Source organism: Dreissena polymorpha, chromosome 14 (assembly GCF_020536995.1).
Source record: "Dreissena polymorpha isolate Duluth1 chromosome 14, UMN_Dpol_1.0, whole genome shotgun sequence".
Lineage (NCBI taxonomy): Eukaryota > Metazoa > Mollusca > Bivalvia > Myida > Dreissenidae > Dreissena > Dreissena polymorpha.
In genome coordinates this window covers 36552205-36574695 of record NC_068368.1, presented here as the reverse complement: position 1 = coordinate 36574695, position 22491 = coordinate 36552205, and the positions used below count along the sequence as shown (strand labels likewise).

The window sequence follows — 22491 nt, the reverse complement described above, 5'->3', positions numbered from 1 at the left end:
TATGCGATTTCTGGAATTTAGATTGCATGTATAAGATTAATACTTTATTCCTGAAAAAGTTTACTTATATGCTGTGTAGTTTTGGTTTTATTAGGTACAACAGTCTTCAAAGTAAACTGAAAGCATTATTTCTGCTAAAAAAAGACTGTACTTTATTAACAAAAATAAGGTGGCTGACGCCTTACGTATACTTCTTGAAAAAATAACAGCAAAACCTGTGATATACAGTGATATTGACACCTGATATTTATTTTTCTCCAGTCAAGTGTATGGTATTTCTTAATATTTGTATAACCTTTCCTCATATTTCATCATTAAATATATCATCTTCATTAAACCTGTGGAAGAACAAAGTATATGCATTTTAGAAGTTGTGTAAATACAGGGAATTTTGCTATTAAATATCATATTAAAGCCCTGCATTCGTATTTTATTTTGAATTATAAATAAATAAACGACAATATGGCTATGATTCAATACAATATAGTTTCCTCTAATTATTGTAACAAACGTTAATTTGTGGTACATGTTACTATTTAATGAGAAATTTGACAAATATTTTTGAAAACGTACCATTTGGCTTAGAAAATATTCCAAATATATATATGTTCGTAGCAATATATATCCTTACTTTCATCGTATCGGCCCTCCTCATAGTATCGCCCCCTTAACAAAAACTCTTCATGAAGTGCTGTAAAGTTAATGTTTTTCAATTTTTAGAAGTTGTAATTTATTTGATGGTTATCCATGACTATTACGACGATCATTCTCATGATTTCCGGTAAACATTGGAAAGTAGGTCATGTTTATTCCAGGGCGATGCTATGATTTATAAATTACGTAACTCACAAGTAAGTAGTTCGTTATTGGATTAATAGTAGCCTCATCAAATGTGTTATATGCCGCTTATTTTCCAATAAAGTGTTAACGTATTTTAAAAAAACAAAATGAGCAAGAGTTTCGGTTTTCCATTAAGTTACTATTTTAGAACAAGCACATGCACATAGTAACAAATCTTAACAACCAATCAGATGTGACGATACTATGAGACAATGTGTAGATGAAACAGATTACTAAAGGGAGCTAAGTCTTACCAGTATTTTGTCAAAACATGGCCGATTTAAATGCAGTTTTCGTTGTTATGTCCAAGAATACGCATTTAACTATATTATATTGACATATAACACATGCGTGTTTTGTATGTGTTCCCTTTCAAAATTCGTATGTATTCATTAGGAGGGCCGATACCACGGATAGACATGCTATATATATATATATATATATATATATATATATATATATATATATATATATATATATATATATATATATAGTTATGCGTATTTTATCAATTTAGAACATTGATAATAACTGAAGCTTGTATGGTAATTCTTCATGCCTAATATTAAACTGCAACATCATGCTCATTGTACTTTGTTGCACATAAATATATACATAGATGTTGGTGAAGTGAATGTAACCGAAGTCTGGAGTGAAGCAAGCCGTTCTTTCACCATATTTGAAAATCCAGTTAATTTTATCTTATTATTTGTGTACAATTACATTGAATTTGTAAATATTTTTTATGTTTTAAGAAGAAGGTTATTCGATTCCATATTTTCTACAGTTATTTAGCGAAAATAAGCAATTGGAGAGGAAATACACTGTAGTTTCTTTATACATAACATCCCGTTTTATATATCACGTAACTTAATATTTAAATAAACAATTTACAGCTGTTTTTTTATATTTAAAGATTGGAATATAACATACATTTTAAGCTATTAGAAGAAATAAATTCAACACATTTAAAAAGGCACTCTAACCATTCAGAGCATAGTGTCTAGCATTTGGATTGACGAAAAATACGAAAGTATAAACATTCAGAGGTTTCTATATCAACTTAGATTGAACTCGTTTTAATTACACACTCGAAGAAAGTACGTAATGCTAAGGCATGCCGTTTTAATTCATCACACATAAGAAATCGGAGAAATAACGTTATACTTAATTCATGTCAATAAGTTGGAGGGTGTCGTTATACATGCCGGTGGGAAGCCATCTATAGGAGTTTGCCATGGAATTAAATATGAATCCAAGTTTCAAATGTGTCAAAATGTGTCAGTCGTGGAAGCCTCTGGTGGTCCCGAGAGTTAATGATACCTCAGCCACGCGCTGGTATATAACGGGGAAATAATTAGGCGTAGACAGCTCTGTAATTTAATGGGAATTCAAATCTCAAAGTGCCAAAAGGACATTCTACGAATGCACTTTTTAAAATATTTTGGGAGTGAAGACATACCGCTGACAAATTAGCGTCTGATTCGTACTTATGATATGTCTTTAAATAAATTTATTTCATCATCATTTTATACACATCGGAAAATGAATATGCCCTTATGTTTAAATTACTCATCAAAAATAAATGTCTTGCTTTATATAACACATGTATTTTTCAAGGTTTATACATACACCCAAGACTTGATTTGCATTAAATAAACATGTTTCACTAAACAACTGCGCTTTCATAAGTTTACAATTCAACAACTTAACGCCGTTTTTTTTTCTTTCTTATTATATAATTAAGAACATAACTTGGATATTGGATATTTCGTTTATTAATTTTAAATCGATAATAATATTGAGCAATTTTAATAAAGTGATTTTTACAGAACACAAACAGCCTTTCATGGTGTTCTGTGATTTTTAACCGTATCTTATATCGTTAATTTAGCAATTATATACATGTACTCTGTCAGCTATGTACTAAGTGTATAATAACGGTTACATTTACTTTACATCTACAAGTATGGTATCGGTTAAATATATCTACTGAGCTCATATATATATAAGTAAAACATTTATAGTACTGGCATTTGTCATTTAGCTTGCTATTTGATACCTCTACTTTTCTCTTAATATGAGGCTTTCTTCAATAAAATATAGGCTGTTTCATAAATCATCTGCATGAGTCATAGCTGAATTCATTGACGACAGAAACGAATATCGATACCACAATCGGAAAACTTTGATTGGAATAGTCTTGCAGCAATGGCGAACGTAAGCGGAATTAACCGAACGACATTCGCATTTGACCGTCATCGGAAATTTCCGGACAGCGCAAGAATATCTAAGAAATTCCAATACTAAAAGAGTTCAGAACTGTCACGGTTTTCTGTGTCACTGGTTATCTGAGAGCATCATTGCAGACTCGTTCAAATTGTTAAACTTTAACGAAGCCACTTGTTGGTTAACGACTTAAATTTGGACGTTGCAACGTTTGCTTGAGGACCAAAAGAGACCAATAATTATGTGAAGCGCAAGAGAACGTGAAAAAATGTTTTAGATATTGAGAGTGTCATAAGATTTTGTTCTAAAACGAAGACGTAACTTCCATATACCAGATATGAAGGAGAAAGGCGATGACTCATGGTATGTGAAGTGTGTATTGTTTATTCATCGTGCCTTTGAATATATATTTGTTTTGGACATTATTGAACATTTGTGTCATTGTTTTTTTTATCACCAATGTTTAAATGTATTGTTTTAAGAATTGTTTATAATGTATCTTTCATATCTAGCTTTCGGTCACTCTGTAACTAAATGCACAGAAAGTATATACTATATAAGGAAACAATTTATAAGCCGTAAATTTTATATAAACCCATCTGAATATAAATTTAACAAGTTATTAGTTTCATGCGAAAAAAGAGATTTATAATGAATGTAAATATATCAAAGAAGCTTTGGTGGTAAGAAATGCGATTCTTAATAATTCAGTTCAATAATTTAATTACCGCTTTGATAGTTTATTAATACGTGTATTCGTAAATTTCTGTTTTACGTTATGTAATGTTATTGTGTTATACCTAGCTACGTGACAGAAAATAATATGTATACTTTAGTATGAAGACGATGTACTTGTGTATATGTCTGAATAAAATGTCTGTCAGTCTGTCAGTCTATAACCTCGCATACATATTGCTTACATATAGTGTACTTTCAAACAGTAGGCCAAATGAACATATTGAAGAGCATATGCATAAACCGGTTTACACACGAGATTCATTATTTTAATGTGGATGTCCAGAACATTTTTTAATCATGATTTTAATTATTACTAAACGAATTTTATTGTTAATTTGTGTTCAAAGTTTCTGTTAATATTTTACAATATTGCTATTGTTAATACTGTACATAATAAATGCCACTTTTTTCGCAAACTGCAAGCATCGTAACTATCGCATACAAGCGCAACTCCGCCTAGTCAATTGCAAAGAGAAATTTCCCTGTATAACCACGATGATATAATTAGGTGCACTCATCTATTCACATAAACTTACGCATACTCATCTTTTAAAAGTAAATTAATGAGAAAATGGACAACTAAGAACATGTTATTACTTTAAAACTACTTGAATTTTACTCAGTACGCTTCAAGTAATGATGATTCTTATGCTCTGACAGTAATAGTTTTGCAAACTTATCTTTTCGTGTTATTATTATTAAGGTGGCCGGTAAAATTGTTAAGTTTTACTGTTATAAACAGAATACGATTTGGAAATAACAAAATCTCATCTACCCTTCAGTGAGTATATTTCTCATTAAATCAAATATTTTCTCCGTTACAGAATATTGGAACAATACAGTCGTCCAGTACTTGTCTTAAATAAAGCGCATATAATTACATTAGCAACAGCAAATTGGGTTCAACGTAACTGGGCGAAATAGAAGACATTCAATTAAGTTATATACAAGTAGGAACACCATTAAATTACCAAAGTGGCCCTGTTAATTCATCCGTTTGCATAATGTTATCCGATGTGTCACGTAATGCGGCAAAAGTATTTACGTAATTCTGTTAATATTTTAAGTTAACCATATGTGCGCAACTCTGTATGTGTGTTATGCAAATCTATATCCAGATATTTATAATTCATAGATCTCATGTATATAGAAATAAGTAAGGGTAAAAGGTTGTTCGTCGTAAACTATAGAATAATTTATTTGCAAACACTTAAGTGTGTTTTATGGCGTAGATATACGGACACTAAACATTACATATTCTCTGAAATATTTCGAATTTATAAAGGTGTCTTACTTATTTCCATCGTTATTATATAACCAAGTGTTATTTATTTATGTGTTTATTTATTTATTTATTCATTCATTCATTATTTTCTTGCGTTGAAAACTATAGTAAATGCAATGAAATTAATCCGACGACACAAACTAAATCCATCTCTAATATGATTGCATCGTATTATGAAAAACCAGTCAAACTATCACACTATGTGGATCTTTTTAAAAGTTTTTTGTTCGATTGCCAATTTTAACATTTTGATTGCTTGATTAATCATTATCATGTCGTAAAGCGAGCTCTTATATTTGCCGTGATAATAGTATTTGAAGAGCAAATCACTATTATTGCTGACGTGATGGCAAACATTACGATACGACATAAAATAAGTTTCAGATAATACATTCAGGCGTTTAAATAAATTGATTGATTTTTATTGATGTTTTTAATTAATATTTGTATAAATGAAGATTGCAATAACTATATATGAAAATATAAATAACCTTAAAAGGTATGAATATGTTATAACAATTATTGGCCGATATAAAGACATTGAAAATTTCGTCAATTTTGCCACTAACTAACTTGATTTTCGATATTTGTATTAGGGAAGTTTTTTTATTACGCAACGGTTTATAACTTACAAAACATTTGTTGTATTATACGTTTTTGTTAAATGGCCCTGTGATTTCTTCGGTTGTCGGTCGTCATTTTAAAATAACGAATACCTATTTGATAAAGCCTCACTTCTTTAATTGGTGGCATTGTACTAAATCGTTGGTAATCAGCTGAGCTTCTTGTATTTATATGTGCCATTTCTAAAACACGGTGCAATCATGAGGGAACCTAATACCCAGTCATAGAGATTAATCCGCACGACCAATACAATTAATTTAATAAAGCATATCAATAGTTCTGTGAAATACGATACTAGTACATTTGTTAATTTTACAAGCAGTTAAGGGTACATTATTGTTGAATTATTTATTGGCTGTCTTTTTGCATGGGACTCACGTGGGATTCTGTATGAATATTCGCCAATAATTGCTTAACACCATGGTACTTCCAAGGGAATTTCAAACACTGACATTGGCTCTTATTGAATTATTACTGTGCGCTTTGATCCTCACGAGCCATAAGCGTTAATGACATAAATGCGTTTATTCTCGTTTATATTATTTAAGCAAATTTTCCATCAGTTTATGCTCATCGTAGAAAGGTGACACAAATTGGAGGTCATAAGGTCATGACACTGTGGATTGAAATAAGTCCTTGGGTTATTGGGGAATATACTGATTACACAGTCATCTTAAAAGCAACACTTTTCAGTTCAAATAAGTCAACAATCAAAGTTGATTTTCGTCAATAAATATTTGATTTTTTCTTGTATTCAATTAAATTTATAATGCATATGAATGCAATTATAGCAACACAAATACAAAACTATTTTGCGAGTACTATAATATATACAAACTTTATTAACAGCACTTTAGGTTTTTAAATCATCAAAAAAGTGTGTGTGTTTTCAAACATTTTCAAATATATTATATATGTTGATATATTTCTACAATTATTGCAATTTAATTGCAAACTTAATCGGTAGTTCGCTCGCACTATAACTGGAATAGTAAATTAGCCATGGTCTCTTGTCACTTTTCCAGCTCCGTCGTTTTTGCGAACGAACAAAAATAACCCTATCAAACTTAACATGCATTCCTGTTACAACATGACGGCAGCGGTTTTGATGACTGTATGACCGTTGGGCTAGAAATCTCACATAACTCGGTTTCCATGATTCCCAATAGGACGTTCATTTGACATATTAGCTGAAGGATAGATAATTATCTGTTCTTGTAATTAACCGATAATCGAGTTGTCTAGAAATCTACACTACCCTCCTGATTACTTTCATACAACAAAATGTAAAATATATGATACAGTTTCTGGTGATAACATGGTTAAAGTACGTAATTTAATAAGTCGCGTTCTGGGAAAACTGGGCATAATGCATGTGCGTAAAGTGTCGTCCCAGATTAGCCTGTGCAGTCCTCACAGCCTAATCAGGGACGACACTTTCCGCTTTTATGACATTTTTCGTTAAAATGAAGTCTCTTCTTAGCAAAAATCAAATTTAGAATGAAAGTGTCGTCCCTGATAAGCCTGTGCGGACTGTCCATTATGCCCAGTTTTCTCAGAACACGACTCAAATCATACAGTAATACTAAATTCGTAAATACTTCCAACCTTTGTTACTAAAATTTCTCTTCATTAAACACAAGAAATACATGTCATATCTCTTTTGCAATTTTTGACTTTTATCAACAGATAAGATATAAAGGTAATGCTCCACGCAGTATATGCATTCCTATAAGTCACGTAGTGTTATGATAATCTGTGTTTTGTCAGGATTGTGTATTACAATTATGCATATATTTTTAAAAGTATGAAATAATTGTGTAATATTTTGATTACTATACCAGAATGAAACTTTCTATAGATTTTTAGTGACAAAACGGAATAAAACAAATCAGTATAAAACATGACTGACAGAACTGTATTCATTTGATTGAATTCAGATCAGCAGTTATGCAAATATGCTATATTATTATAACGTGCGGTTTAAATTATTTATGTGAATTAGTCATTCTAGTTTGTTATCAGTGCTAAATGCAGTTAAATGTATTTTTTATTATTAATACCTAAATACAGTTAAAATTACATGTATGTACCCGATGTGAGTATTTATCTACGACAGCTTCGAATTTAACAAGTCAATATTTCTATAAAATACATATGCACCTATAAAAAATGTTCAACATTTCATATATATAGTTGTAGCTGCGAGTTATTTAACCCATTTATGCCTAGCGTCTAGAAAAAAGGCATTGGCAAACAGCGTAGACCCAGATGAGACGCCGCATGATGCGGCGTCTCATCAGCGTCTGCCCTGTTTGCTTAAAGGAATTTCTGTAAGAAATATTCTTAATATAGAAATAAATATACTAGACATCCCTAATTTTGGAAATAAATTGATCCCATTTAGAAGGATGGGAGAGTCAAGTAGGTATAAATGGGTTAAACCCATTTCTCGGAAGCAAGCAAACCTCCTGTAATGTATACGTATTATATGTCCGCCCAATCGAGCATGAGTCATACAGACGTTGACTAAATATATTCAATCATCGGTGAAGCAAATGCCAGTATCGAATACCAATAGGGCAAATAATCCCGTGCAGAGCGTACGCAAATACGGCGCGTTGGAACCACTAACAAACGTTTGCAAGCTCGATTGTACGCACTTAATTTCCAACAAGTCACCATTGGGTCATTATTTTGGTTTTATGTTGATGTACCAGTGCCTTAATTTGACACTTTCTAACACTGCCGTGAAAATCTGAATACGTTTGGCGTAAAATATCATTCATGTGATTCACGCACCACTTTATTATGAAATTATTTTATTTTTTTTATAGTTTTAGTCTCCACCTTCCCACCACAGGTGGTTAGCGTGTGGCTATGATATTAATTAGTGAAAACATCATTTTGAATGATAAATAATCATATTATAACGAAAAATTAACTTTTCTGAAAAAAAAATATTTCACTATCAAATATATATATAACAAGGTATGCAACTCAAAATCAGCCCAAAACGGGGTGCATCGCTTTGAACAGCCATATCTTCATAAATTTTGCAGCGATTTTCACGATCTCGGTCTTATTCAACGCAGAAATGAATTTCCTTTCTGGAAATGTATATGTCTTGCAATATTTTAACAAATGCTGGGTCAACTTTTAAGAAATAACACGATACACAACACGCATGACCCAGTTGACAGTGATCATGCTGTCTTTAAGACTGAAATCTTCACGGAGTAAAGGGCAACTTCCCTACAAAGTTCATGTAGTTCGATACCAAAATTCAATAAAACGTATGAAAAAACATTATTACCGTTCTTGTCGTTACATTCTGCATCAAGACTAACTGTCCAGCGCCGTTTGAAACCTTTGTTTACATACATTTCAACTAACTGACATTTTAAACATACGAGTGATTTCATTGGTCCAATGCGGAGGTGTGTCTTTACAACTGGAGATTTCATTCATAAAGAATACATGATCACTGTCAACTGGGTCATGCGTGTTGTGTATCGTGTTATTTCTTAAAAGTTGACCCAGCATTTGTAAAAATATTGCAAGACATATACATTTCCAGAAAGGAAATTCATTTCTGCGTTGAATAAGACCGAGATCGTGAAAATCGCTGCACAATTGATGAAGATATGGCTGTTCAAAGCGATGCACCCCGTTTTGGGGTGATTTTGAGTTGCATACCTTGTTATATATATATTTGATAGTGAATTTTTTTTTTTCAGAAAAGTTAATTTTTCGTTATAATATGATTATTTATCATTCAAAATGATGTTTTCACTAATTAATATCATAGCCACACGCTAACCACCTGTGCTTCCCACACTTGTTTCGTAGAAAATCCACATTTTGTGTATATTCGCGATTCGACTGTATTTAACTTACAGGAAGAAATTCCAATATCGGTGCTACATCGGCTTGTAAGAAATGCATTTGAGTCCTGACGCATTTTATTAAGTGGTGAAAACAAGTATACGGTAGAATGACAATGGGATGTCTGATTTTAAATAAATACCAACATTTCTCTAAGTACTGTTTTTATTACAAAATTATCTTACATTTTGCTGTTGTAATGGGAACAACATCATATGTGTAAGTGAGCTTAGCTCAGAATCCCTCTACCATTCTCTACGTTTTTCTTTGCGTAGTTCAACAGCAATCATTTTGATCCGCAAATGCCTTAATATGTTCATTCTGAAAAATCCTACACTTAAGGTATGAAGTAGAAAGGGGAAATTGAAGTTAATAGGTCCGTTTCTATTCGTTTTTGTTTCCTCAAAAAGTTTAAAAGTCTAAATCTCACGTTTGATTTTGTCAGTTAAATTTCTGTAACGGTATGAACATATGAGACGCGCTCTGAGAAAACTGGGCTTAATGCATGTGCGTAAAGTGTCGTCCCAGATTAGCCTGTGCAGTCCCCACAGCTAATCAGGGACGACACTTTCCGCTTTAATGATATTTTTCGTTTAAAGGAAGTCTCTTCTACACAAAAATCCAGTTATGGTGGAAAGTGTCGTCCCTGATTAGCCTGTGCGGACTGCACAGGCTTATCTGGGACGACACTTTGCGTACATGCATTAAACCCAGTTTTCTCAGAACACGACACATATTAATATTAGTGCAGCAGACAAGCACAGGTCAAATAGTATATTCAATATTAAATATGCTTGGCAATAGCTATTAACAACCTCTTGACCTTTTCTTCTCAACAAATATTGACCGATTGTCTATGACCAACCACTGCCTCAATGTCATTTTCATGCAAATACAGGCGGCGATGCCGTATCAAATTGTCCGTTTCCCGTATGGGATTAAAACCGATATTCCGACGTTCGGCGCGCGCATAGATTTATGTCAATTAAGAAGCATTAATGATAATATTCCACGACTCAATGGCACAAATGTGATGGAAGATATTTCAGTTCGTTCGTCTCATCGAAATTCCCCGATATCATGTTTCTTATCAATTATTCAAATAATGGACATAATATCAGTAAGCATAAATATCATATCTTTCATATCATTTGATTATTAAAATGCCGGCATATCGAATACAAGAAGCTTACTAAAAGAACATGCGCTTACAGGTTAATACAAAATGCTCACAAAATACCCCTTTTGTATTTCTTCACAGCGACTAAGACCACTTTTCCTTATCGTTAAAAATCGTAAACTGTTGACAACTTGACGGCCTTTATTTTTGTTAAAAGTAACCCGTTAATAAAGCTCGATTGGTCATTGTCGGCTCGGGTACTACTTACATGTACTCCGGGTACTCTTAAGTATACTTACATGTACCACGGGTACGGTAAATATACTTAATAGTACCCGGTCGATATTAGACTGTACCCGAGTTGTATTCCCGCCTAAAATCCGATGTCGTAAAACGCGCTACCGATTATCTTCAACGGACTTCTCTTTTAAAAAACTGCGTCAACATGCTTTGTATGAGTTTTGATAATATACAGGGCATTTTACAGAAAATTGACATAAATGTGAATATAATTAATTTAATATAAATAGCCGACAACGACCGATTTAGCGTTTAATTTCAAGGGTACGTTTTAGTATATTTACCGTTTCCGGCGTACATGTAAGTATACTTAAGAGTACCCGTGGTACATGTAAGTAGTACTCGAGCCGACAATGACCAATCGAGCGTTAATAAACGGCTCCTTTTTGTGAGCTTAACTGGCGTGATTAACTGGTACAGTACTAATTGATAAAGAATATTGAAACACTTTTATTAAGGCAATACAGCGATTTAAGCCAAATATAAAAGGTGGTGATAATTCACCAGATCAGTTTCAAAAACAACAACACATAACAACAAAAAAACTTTGCCCCGTAAGGATTACTGTTTTGCAAAAGACGTGAAATAGTGTGTCTAATTCTTATGAATATTGATTTCGTATTCGCGTTGGTCATTCACCGTCTGTAAAATGCATGATTAAATCGCAAGTAAGATGAGAGATAATACTAAATAGTACGATAGCAGTTTAATTTAATAAAGTACCTGAATTATCATAGAAATGAGCCGCGCTCTGTGAAAAGGGGGTTTAATGCACTGGATTTTTGCTAAGAAGAGCCTTTCTTTAAACGAATATATCATACAAGCGGAAAGTGCCTAACCTGATAAGCCTGTGCAGACTGCACAGGCTAATCTGGGACGACACTTTACGCACATGTAACAAACCCCCTTTTCACAGAGCAAGGCTAATATATGAATTACGCAAACTCATATAACCCTGTCAGTGCAGCGATTTAGCTATCCAGAAGCAAACAATTATTTGTTTTACTATTTAATATAAATCTCTAAAAGCTGTATCACATCACAAAAAAATGCTAGTTCGCAATCATTAAAAGTTTCAATTTCTTAAGACTTTCGTAAAGCTTTGCGGCAGGGGACACCAAGCATAGATCTATTATAGCGCCGACTCATGCTATAGACGAGAGAGGGAAAGGAAATGTCAAAATTGTCTTTATTTGCAGCTGTGGTTTCTTCCTCCACTTCTAAGACAGGTTGAGTCATACAGCTCTGAAAATGTTTCCGTTGATGAATAGAATCAGTGACTTATTGACGTTGTGTCAAGAGTTCCAGATTGAACGCTCGTATTTATTGAGTTTTGACCTTCCGCTTGGAGAATGCCGTATAATATACTTGCCGGCTTCTATATTGATGTAAAAACAATGACATTTTTATGAGATTGATTGATTGAGTTTTATATCTTGTCCTTATTGTCCGTACATAATAATATTGCCATAACGACCAAATAATTTTTTTACTGTTTAAGTACTCTTTTATAGTTGCTTTTACTATTTCGTGGATTTAAATATAGGCTTTTGTAAGCATTTATATGTATGAATACTGCATTTAACGTTAATAAACGTAAATGTCAGAAGCTAGCGTTAATAACTTGTTTGGGTTATAGAAGATGAAATTTAAACATTTAGTTTCAATTATAGTGCACACAGAAAACAACACAATGTGTATAAATCCGAAAAACGCTAAATTGAGAAACGGGTGGAAATTATCAAACAAGGATTCTGAATACATGGCAATAGGAAATCATGGTGCATTCTGTATGACAGAAATTTAAAGCGTACCTGGTATAAGGAACTGATGAAAGTTAAGATTCACTTTATCTACAATACAAAATGCATTGATTTCATCACATACTAAAATAAACAACTAAGTTTATTGCACGTGTTGATTCGATATATCCAGGGATATATAAATTTCTTGAAGTGCTAACGTTTGGGCCAACAATAAAAATACATTTGTTTGCGATTGCCTACCGAATCAGCGATAGTGTTTCTACTCAATAAACAGACAAACGAGCGAAGGAACGAACGGACGACATAAAGCAAGAGGCAAAACAACAAACACAATTATCAAACATACCTACATTCCGAACCAATTATTACCGAAATTCATGGGAAGGAAATGGCAAACTAGCTCGGCATTGGTTGTATTTAAATAATACAGTTATCTGATAATCATTTATAATATCATGTATAAATATCTCTATTGAATCTGTTTATTATATGAGACAGCACCCCCTAGATAATTTGTTGTAAGACATTTTGAAAGAAATAAATGAAATCGTGTTATTTAACAGAAATCCCACGTGTACCATTTCATTTGTATACACAAATAGGCTTCTGAAAGGGGGGGGGGGGGTCAATACTTGGTATTTATCAAACCGACTAACATGAATTATTTGATTTCTAGACTGGAAGCGCTCCCAGATAATTCAAGATGAAGTTCAGGAAGTTACATTTCCGGTTGTTTCCAAAGATCAGATCCAAGAAGAAAAATCGGGCATCAAAACAGTGTAACTATGACTACGCACGTGACATAGGTCTAGACCGGAACTGCAATTATTCCAGGAACAGCTATTACGATAATGTTGTGGCGGAAACGCAATTACCATACGACAAATGTCTCCAGCAAACAAATGAAGATAGGTACCGTAAATTGGACAGTTCTGTAACTTATTATGACAATGCAAGTTACGGCAAGTTGTTGCGATGCTCATTTCCGCTTCCGGAACTGCGCGTGAACATAGACAGCACCTGTGGATGCATCGATTGTGCTGGCAATGGCTTCGATCAAAATCAAATCAACAATCCTTTTTATCCCTACCCACGTGATGCAGGCTCCGTGTGGATCCAGGTGGAAACCCCGTCTGATTCATGTAGTACAATACCACGTGCTCGAACTCGAATAAAGACTAATCCATGGCTACCGTCACCAAAAGCCACGCCTTCGGCGTCCCCGACTGGTACGTAATTGTGTTACAATAGTCAACGTGAATAAGTTTTTTATTACTATTTCCGCGTCTTTGGCTATTTATTTAGTTTTTGAAATTGTTGTCTGTGTACAGACTTAATGTGTGTTGTTCATAATTTTTGTGAACAACTGGCTCAAAATGTTATGCATGCATTTCACTGTTAGTTTTGGTTTACGAACAGGTGAACCGATTGATAATAATGATGCACGATATCTTGAGATGGGAATGAATACTGAATTGGTATTCAAATAATCGTTTTTCATTATTCGAATATTTGATTTTGTAACCTTAGAATCATATGTCCGAATTTACGACTGTCAGAGACATAGAACTTTTCCTGATTGCAACACATAACCATAAATATCGTGTCTTACATGCATTTTTTGAAAAATGGATATATATGTAGTAATCTTTTAACCATTTGTCCCACAGTATTCGAGACAATACACACTTATCAAATTTAACCTTTCATTGCAACATCGCCTCGGAGAATTTAGAACAACACTATCAGAGAACAGTGATCGATTTGTAAATCTTATCTCTATAATTATAGCTAATGTTTACAGTGAATGTTTACTATGGAGTTATTTTCCATTTATTACAAATATTGGTTGTTAACAGAATCGCCCACTTTTTTCCTGAGAAATTCACGCGCGTTTTACGAGAAATGTACGCCTTTCAATATCGTTTAATATTCGTTTACCTACTTTGAGTATTGTGTGCCCTTTATTTTCTACAATGCTGCATAATATTCAATAGTATTTGTAAGTTTATAATCTGCATAGAGCTTCGTGTGCACAAGTTATAATATTATAATATAACAACCGATGAAAACACCAAAACACATAGCTATCCGCACAGGCTAATCAGGGACGACACTTTTATACCTGAACTGGATTTTCGCTAAGATTCCTTTTTACAAAAAATAAAAGAGGAAAGCGCTGTCCCTGGTTAGCCTGTGAGGACTGCACATGCTATTCTGGGCAGACACTTCACGCACATGCATTAAAGGGGCCTTTTCACAGATTTTGGCATTTTTTTCAACTTATTCATTAAATGCTTTATATTGATAAATGTAAACATTGGATCATAAAAGCTCCAGTAAAAAATCTAGAAAAAAAAATAAAAAAGGAAAAGAACATTGCCCGGAGCAGGTTTCGAATCAGTGACCCCTGGAGTCCTGCCAGAGTCCTGAAGTAAAAACGCTTTAGCCTACAGAGCTATTCCGCCGAGTACACATTCTTGACTTATTTTATACCTTATACCTTAAAACTTACGAATCTGAAACAACTTTTTTCAATTTTGTCAATTTACCAAAGCGTGAAAAGATCCCTTTAATACCATTTTCATAGAGCCAGGTATGTTAACAAACGGCGATCGGTCGAATGACTAACGCCACGAGCGCACAGACTGAAATATTCATGGAGTAAATGGCATTTTCCCTGCAGTGAAAAAACATTATTTACTCTCTTGCCGTTACATTATGCATCAACACTAACTGTCCAACGCCGTTTGAAGCCTTTGTTTACATACATTTCAACAGGCCTGCATTTTATACACACGAGTGATTTCATTGGTCCAACGCGAAGGTGTGTCTTTACTCCTGAAGATTTCATGCTTGAATCGGGTCTGATCGATGACGAATAGGTGACGCGAGTTATCGTGTTATTTCTTAAAATATGACCCAGCATTTGTAAAAATATAACAAGATTATAACAGAGAAGTTGGTGTTTCGTTATAATTTGATTATTTTCTATTCAAAAATGATGTTTTAACTAATTAATTGCATAGCCACACGCTAACCACCTGTGCACGTGCGCACCACGCGTCTTTGGACACACAAATTATAATAATCACAGTGTATTGGTTACTTGCTCTACCCGATCGACATACTTATAGAATGAAATGAGGTATTAAAAGCGTAACTCAATGACATTTAAGACGCACCACGACATTCGATTGTCATTTCAATAAATAATACGATATTACACAGCACGATTCTCGTTTTTTTTATAATATTGGGAAATTTAAACGTAAACTTCCTATCTTATAGAAATTAAATGATACAACTAGAACTTTACGGAGGTTAATTGGTTTGTAAAATAATTCGCATAATTTAGATGTTATATTAAAAAAGGTTTAATATTAAATAACACATAACAGTCACGGCTTAAGTATCTGAAGAATTGAAGTACGCTTTAAAAGTTTACAGTGCGGCTCAGTTTCGTAGCATATTTTTTAATTTCAATATTAAGTGGATATAATGACGCAGTAAACACGCGTGCATGTATAAATAATACAGTTTTAGAAAATTGAACAAATGGTATAGTATGCCCGTTTAAACACCATCGCTCCTTCCAACGACAGCCCGTCTGAATAAAAAGGCCGCCGTGGCGTTCTTTATTTGTTATTTGCCGGGAGGTCATGGGTTCGAACCCTACTAATGAGCATTCTAAAGATCCTCTAAAATATACGAAGTACTGGCTCTACCCTGGGAACAGACTCGATAGCGTTGTTTATACGCCAATCGCCTTCTATATGTCTGTACTGAATTTTGAATGATTGACCTTTCAATAAATGAACTTCTTTGAGAAGGTTGAAGACAGGTTGAATTAGAAAACGTTTTACAGTTCTAAAAGAAAATTGCCTACATGGAACGTGTTAACGTAATGACATTGCTGCTCCAATTAAAAAAATCGGAAATTAAACTAGTGCAATTTTCCTGAATATATGTTACGTCTTGAAATGATTTGACCGCCAATCGTTATACAAAGTTTCTATTTCGAAACATTGTATTGTTGACCGTTTGACAATCATCACTTAATGATGCTTTCCAATCGAGAGGCTGACTGACATTTGCACGTAGGAATATAAAACATTAATTATATACTGCTCAAGCCGCCCTGTGGGCAGTAAACTTTTGGTTAGGTGGGTCAATTGACCGGTCAATTTCTTCCAATCAAAAGAGCCAATCTATGGTTTTCTCTTTTGTCTCAATGCCGTTGTAAAATATTTTCACCGTCATCAATAGCGCTAATGACTGAGTCCGGTGTATTCAGCCAAGGTGAACATCCTGTCACTTCACGTTGTAGCAATTTCAGACATAAATTATTCATTTAATTCCACGTTCTATTTGACTCGGAAAGCAGATCTAACATAGTAGGTTTTAAGACCATGGTTAAAATACAACATGTAGTTAAATCCATTGACTTAAATTTGTTTGTTTCTTTATAAAACATTAACCTGGCTGTCCCTGATCAAGAGATTGGAGTACCCTAAATCGATTTCTTAAGCTGTTGTTCATTCAATATGTATAAGTATCGGCCATGCTGTTGGGAGTATTAAACACTCAGTATTACTTTCATCGAGGCTGATTTTGAACCATCCTTAACTATAAACAGTATCAATATCCGTGCTATTTGTTTCATTATCCACGTTCAAAGACCGTTCGGTGACAACCAGTCCATAAATAATTACATTAACTTGCATAAGATATTAACTTGTATTGATAGGCATATTAACGGAGAATCGCTTCTTTGTACTTTTTCTGTTCTTTTCTAATTAGTTTTCCAATTATAATTCGAAAATCAGTTCAACATATTAATATATACATAAATGTACGCTTACATGCATAAAGTTGACTTCATTATTAAATATAAAGTTATAAAATTCACTGTTATACACATAATTTATCCCTGTAATTCAAGACACTGTATACATTTACTTTCAGATCCAATAATCGACTTCTTGCCCGTTGATGTCTGCAACATGAAAGCTAGCAGAATGTCACTTCCGCTTCCGGTGCCCGTTCCCAAAGGTCGAACTGAAGTTGCTGCACATGCGGGCAGTTGCACAATACCGGGTTTCCATGAATGCACTGATGATAACATTATGTATTCCCAACCTGTTCTCAAAACATGCCCGTTCAAATCCAAAATGAAACGCTCCCAAAATTTGGATTTCAGGTCACTTCAAAATGGTTTAACCGGGAATGACATCCTTTCTAAATACCGTGCTCGATCTCCCAGTGTGGATGCCTATGATACCGATATTTCCAGATCCCCCTCTCCAGTCATTGATAATTCGATTAATGAATCATTTCATTTAGGTTTTATTTATGAGGACACCATAGATGACTTGCTTGAAACGTCTACCATTGTGCGAGATGATACATTTGAGTCATTAAAAGATCAAACGAAACCCAAAGAAGACCCCAACCAAGACAGAAACAGCCCACTACTCGAAAGCAAATACCATAGACTTTATTATCCTGTTGAAAAGGACCTGTCTCCATCTCCTTCCGCACCATCTTGCAGCATTTCTGAAAAGTTGGAAACCACGTTTGACGAATCGGTAACGCAAAATATGCAAGCGTCTATTGACACCGGTTACGCTAGTGGAACGCCTCATGACATTGATTCTGACAGCATGTCGTCATCTGGCGACCTTGACACCATTCCCGATCATGTGAGCGAGGTGGAACTGGAGTGGGACAACGATCCCTCCACTCACACACTTCTGGCTGATTCGCCCATCGCAAACAATCTGACATCACAGGTCAAACCACCCTATCTAATGTCACATAAGAACATTACAGAAATAGATATCGCTTGTGTAAAGAACGAGGGAACACATAATGCCATGGTGGATTTGTACTGTGTAACACATAAGTTTGAAGATAAAAACAATGAAAATTATGTTCAATGTACATTTACCATTCCAAGAAAGCATCAAAATCCACAGGTAAGTGTGGGCTCCAAAAAATACCGTCGTAGGTCAAGGTCTTTGGCTGACCTCGACCTAACCTTGGAAGAAAAGGTCATTATGCTTCGGGAAGAAAAGGCCATGGTCCAGAGAAAGATCCAGGATTCCATACTAGAGGATAGGAAACGTCGTTACGAAATAGATAAGAACAAGTCGGAGAAGGCCGAGTACAAGTCGGAGAAGGCCGAGTCTAAGACATTGCTCTGGAAAACACTGCAGGTCATAATTATATTGTTCATATAAATTTCATAGTTTGGTTAAGTGGTTAAGTTTTCAAAATTATTCGTAACTGGATTTATTTGATTTTAAATCATTTCTCAATCATTAAATGTTAATAGTAGTTAGGAAACAGTGAATCTTTTCGAAGATCATAATCATCATATATAGGTAGAAATTCACGTTTACGACTAGGGTCCTAAGCAGCGTTCTGGTATATTCATTATTTTAGACAAATGCTTTGTTGTCAAAGAACTTAAACCCAAAAAAGCACCTGCATATGATACGTGATTTTTCTAAGAGAACATGACACGGCTTATGTGTTTTGATTTAAGATAATTAATCTTTAAACAATAGCAAGTTATGAATTCAAACTGCATGCTAGACAAGCCCAGCTTTTTCAAGAGACTCATCTCGGATTATGGTTAATTTTGGAAAACCTTATCAGTAAAAACAAAAGTATTAACGTTTTTTTTTGCCGTAGAGAAGCCTACATATAATCCAGCCGATTCATTCACAAAAGGAGACTGTCCGATTAGCGCATTTGTTGGTACACGCGCCTCTCACATATTCGATCCGGGTTCTCTTCACGTAAGCCTGTGAGTTTGGTTGGTGGGGATTTCTTCTGGTAGTCCGGATCCCCCTATCCATCCACACACACACCATATCACAAGACATCACCAACATTGAAAATATATTTCAGTGAAAAAAAACGCATAAAGCTGGAAATTGCAGCTTTTACTTTTAAAAAATCGACATTTCATGAGTGAAATGGTGAATAAGGTAGGAGTGCTGGTACACACTCCGGGTTCTCACATGCAGCCTTATGCACCGCAGGATCTTGTACAATTAGAAATACATCAAGCAACGACCACGTGTTTAATAACTTTCATGTAGGAATAAGCAAAAGAAGAAGATTGAATCGTTTTATATCATAACGGCACTTTTTAATTATTTGTGTAGCGTGGTTGACATTTATCGAGGTAACGTCTAAAACAAATATCGAGTGACCACATCCGGTTGTAAACACTGAGGTTGCATTACACTATAAAGTTATTACAACGTGTTTATTTTGCATTACAGGATCTCAAGACGAGACTGGAGGGACAAAGTGAGCGGCTGCAATCCAGCTACCAGGCTATACAGACGCTCCGAGCGAGGTTCACACCGAGGAGACAGACGCTCACCGTCATGGAAACGCACGTGTAGTCGCTGTGGCAACGATGTGACGAGATATTTTGAAGATTGTGTTGCAGTTTGAATTTCATATCAGTTTACAAAAGACCAAATTAAGAACTCAACAAATCCCGTATTACATGCAACAACTGATTTTCATTGTTGAACACACGGGTCAGATGAATATTTTTCATGAATAAATGGTATAATGATATTGTAATTTGAGTGACCTTTCAAGCACCATTCTTTAAATATAGATTTGATAAATGTAGCGGATGGCCGTTTTGGCTTTCTTACGAATAACAACTTTAAAATGAAAAACCCTACTGCGCAACATATACGCTGCAGAATTTTTTTGTATCAGGGGAGATAACCAAAGCGTTTTTGTTACTGTTGTTTTTGTTAAAGCATACATGAAAACACTATGTATGTGTATTATATTCGTGCTTTCATGCGATGTAGTTTTTTACCCATTTATGCCTAATGGACTCTCCCATCATTTTAAATTGGATCAAGGTATTTCCAAAATTAGGCATGTCTAGTATATTTATTTCTATATTTAGAATTTTTCTTACAGAAATTCCTTTAAGCAAATAGCGCTGACCCTGATGAGACTCATGCGGCGTCTCATCAGGGTCTAGGCTGTGTGCCAAGGCCTTTTTTCTAGACGCTAGACATAAATGGTTTAAGGCAGAACATTTGTCTTCTAGAATGGATGAACAAAAAACAACAACAATATATTTGGTTTAAGTTTACTTCAAGACATAATAACAGGATTAAAAAACATACATGTAATGTAAAATAAATAACATTATATTTTGATTTTCAAAATCTGTTTTTGTTAAATTTTTCTTATTAAAATAAGTAAATTATAAATGCGTTTCTCTGTATTCGACAGAGCTTTGGTCCGGATGTTGTCTACTTTATACTTTCTAATATGAGTCGCGCCATGCGAAAATGGATCTAATGTCATATGCGGAAAGGGTAGCGCCTGATCAGCCTGTGCAATTGCTCAGTGCGTATGCACAGACTGATCTACGTTAGGTTCGTTATGCATAAGACCCATTTCCACATGATGTGGCTCATATTTGAACAGTAATAAATGTGTATTAAAATAAATTGCAATATACAAAATGGCTGCATTTTTTAAATATAATTTTAGTTTAACACGAAGTCATATATTAAATTATCTAATAGGCGATGATAACATGTATCATTTGAACGAAGAAATTTGTACTTTAAACCGAATTGCATTCTTATATTATATTCTGGTAAAATTTAGTTTAAAATGACAGTTTACGCAACCAAGATGTTTCCTGTAGTGTTTTTTTTAATGTATTATAACTAAACTGTAACGTGTTATAAAAACCTTTCATTTCAAAATGCATTTGAATGTAGACCAAAAAACATTTGAATGTGAGTTGAATATACTTAAATGAGTTGAAAATTTTCTCACGTTTATTAATCATACGATAAAATATGGCATTTGTTGACACTATTGATTTTAAAATAAATAAATATTGATTTTAATCTTATGTATGGTATATACAATTATTTAATGTGTGTGAATATTTAAAATAACATGTGTTAATGTGTAACTATCCACAATAAATGTTTCCCCAATATAAATACTTTGCTTACTCAGTTGTTAACCAATCAAAATCAAGGAAACCAGTACCAGAGCTAACATACTTTATTTCAGAAACATACGAACGTGTTTTGTCAAAAGTCAATGCCACACAGTGAAGAAAGTTCTTGTTTGTTAATCATGTTAACCTTATCTGTGAACAGTCTACATTTGCATTTGAGTCGTGTTCTGAGAACACTGGGCATAATGCAGTCCGCACAGGCTAATCAGGGACGAAACTGTCCGCTTTTATGACATTATTCGTTTGAATGAAGTCTCTTCTTAGCAAAAATTCAATGAAGGCGGAAAATGTCGTCCCTGATAAGCCTGCGCGGACTGCACGGGCTAATCTGGGACGACACTTTACGCACATGCATTATTTTCTCAGAACGCGACTAATTTGATTTTAAATCGCAAAACGATTGTAAAACAAATACCATTAAACTTGTGACACCCGTTCATGTATGCAAGTTATGGCACTATATACTAGTAATAATTTGCAAACGAAAAATTGTGCGTTTCAATTGATTGTGTTTACATTTCAAAACGGAACCTTCATATAAACAGATTTCTCATAGTTTTTTTCCCAATAGTTCTAACTGTTAATGCTGTCAATTAATACATTTTTTTTGGAATTCAAGCGAATGACAAGAATGGATTTCATAATGACTGCCAGGTCA

At 34.1% G+C, this 22491-nt stretch overlaps 1 protein-coding gene across 1 annotated transcript; it reads left to right on the top strand.

Moving 5' to 3' along the window:
* Positions 1-13521: 13521 nt before the first annotated feature.
* On the top strand, positions 13522-21674 carry LOC127857732 (uncharacterized). The gene is made up of 3 exons (XM_052394387.1): positions 13522-14019; positions 17759-19011; positions 20092-21674. The coding sequence occupies exons 2-3, from the start codon at positions 17797-17799 to the stop codon at positions 20215-20217; spliced, it is 1341 nt and encodes a 446-aa protein (XP_052250347.1). The 5' UTR covers positions 13522-14019; positions 17759-17796; the 3' UTR covers positions 20218-21674.
* The last annotated feature ends 817 nt before the right edge of the window (positions 21675-22491 follow it).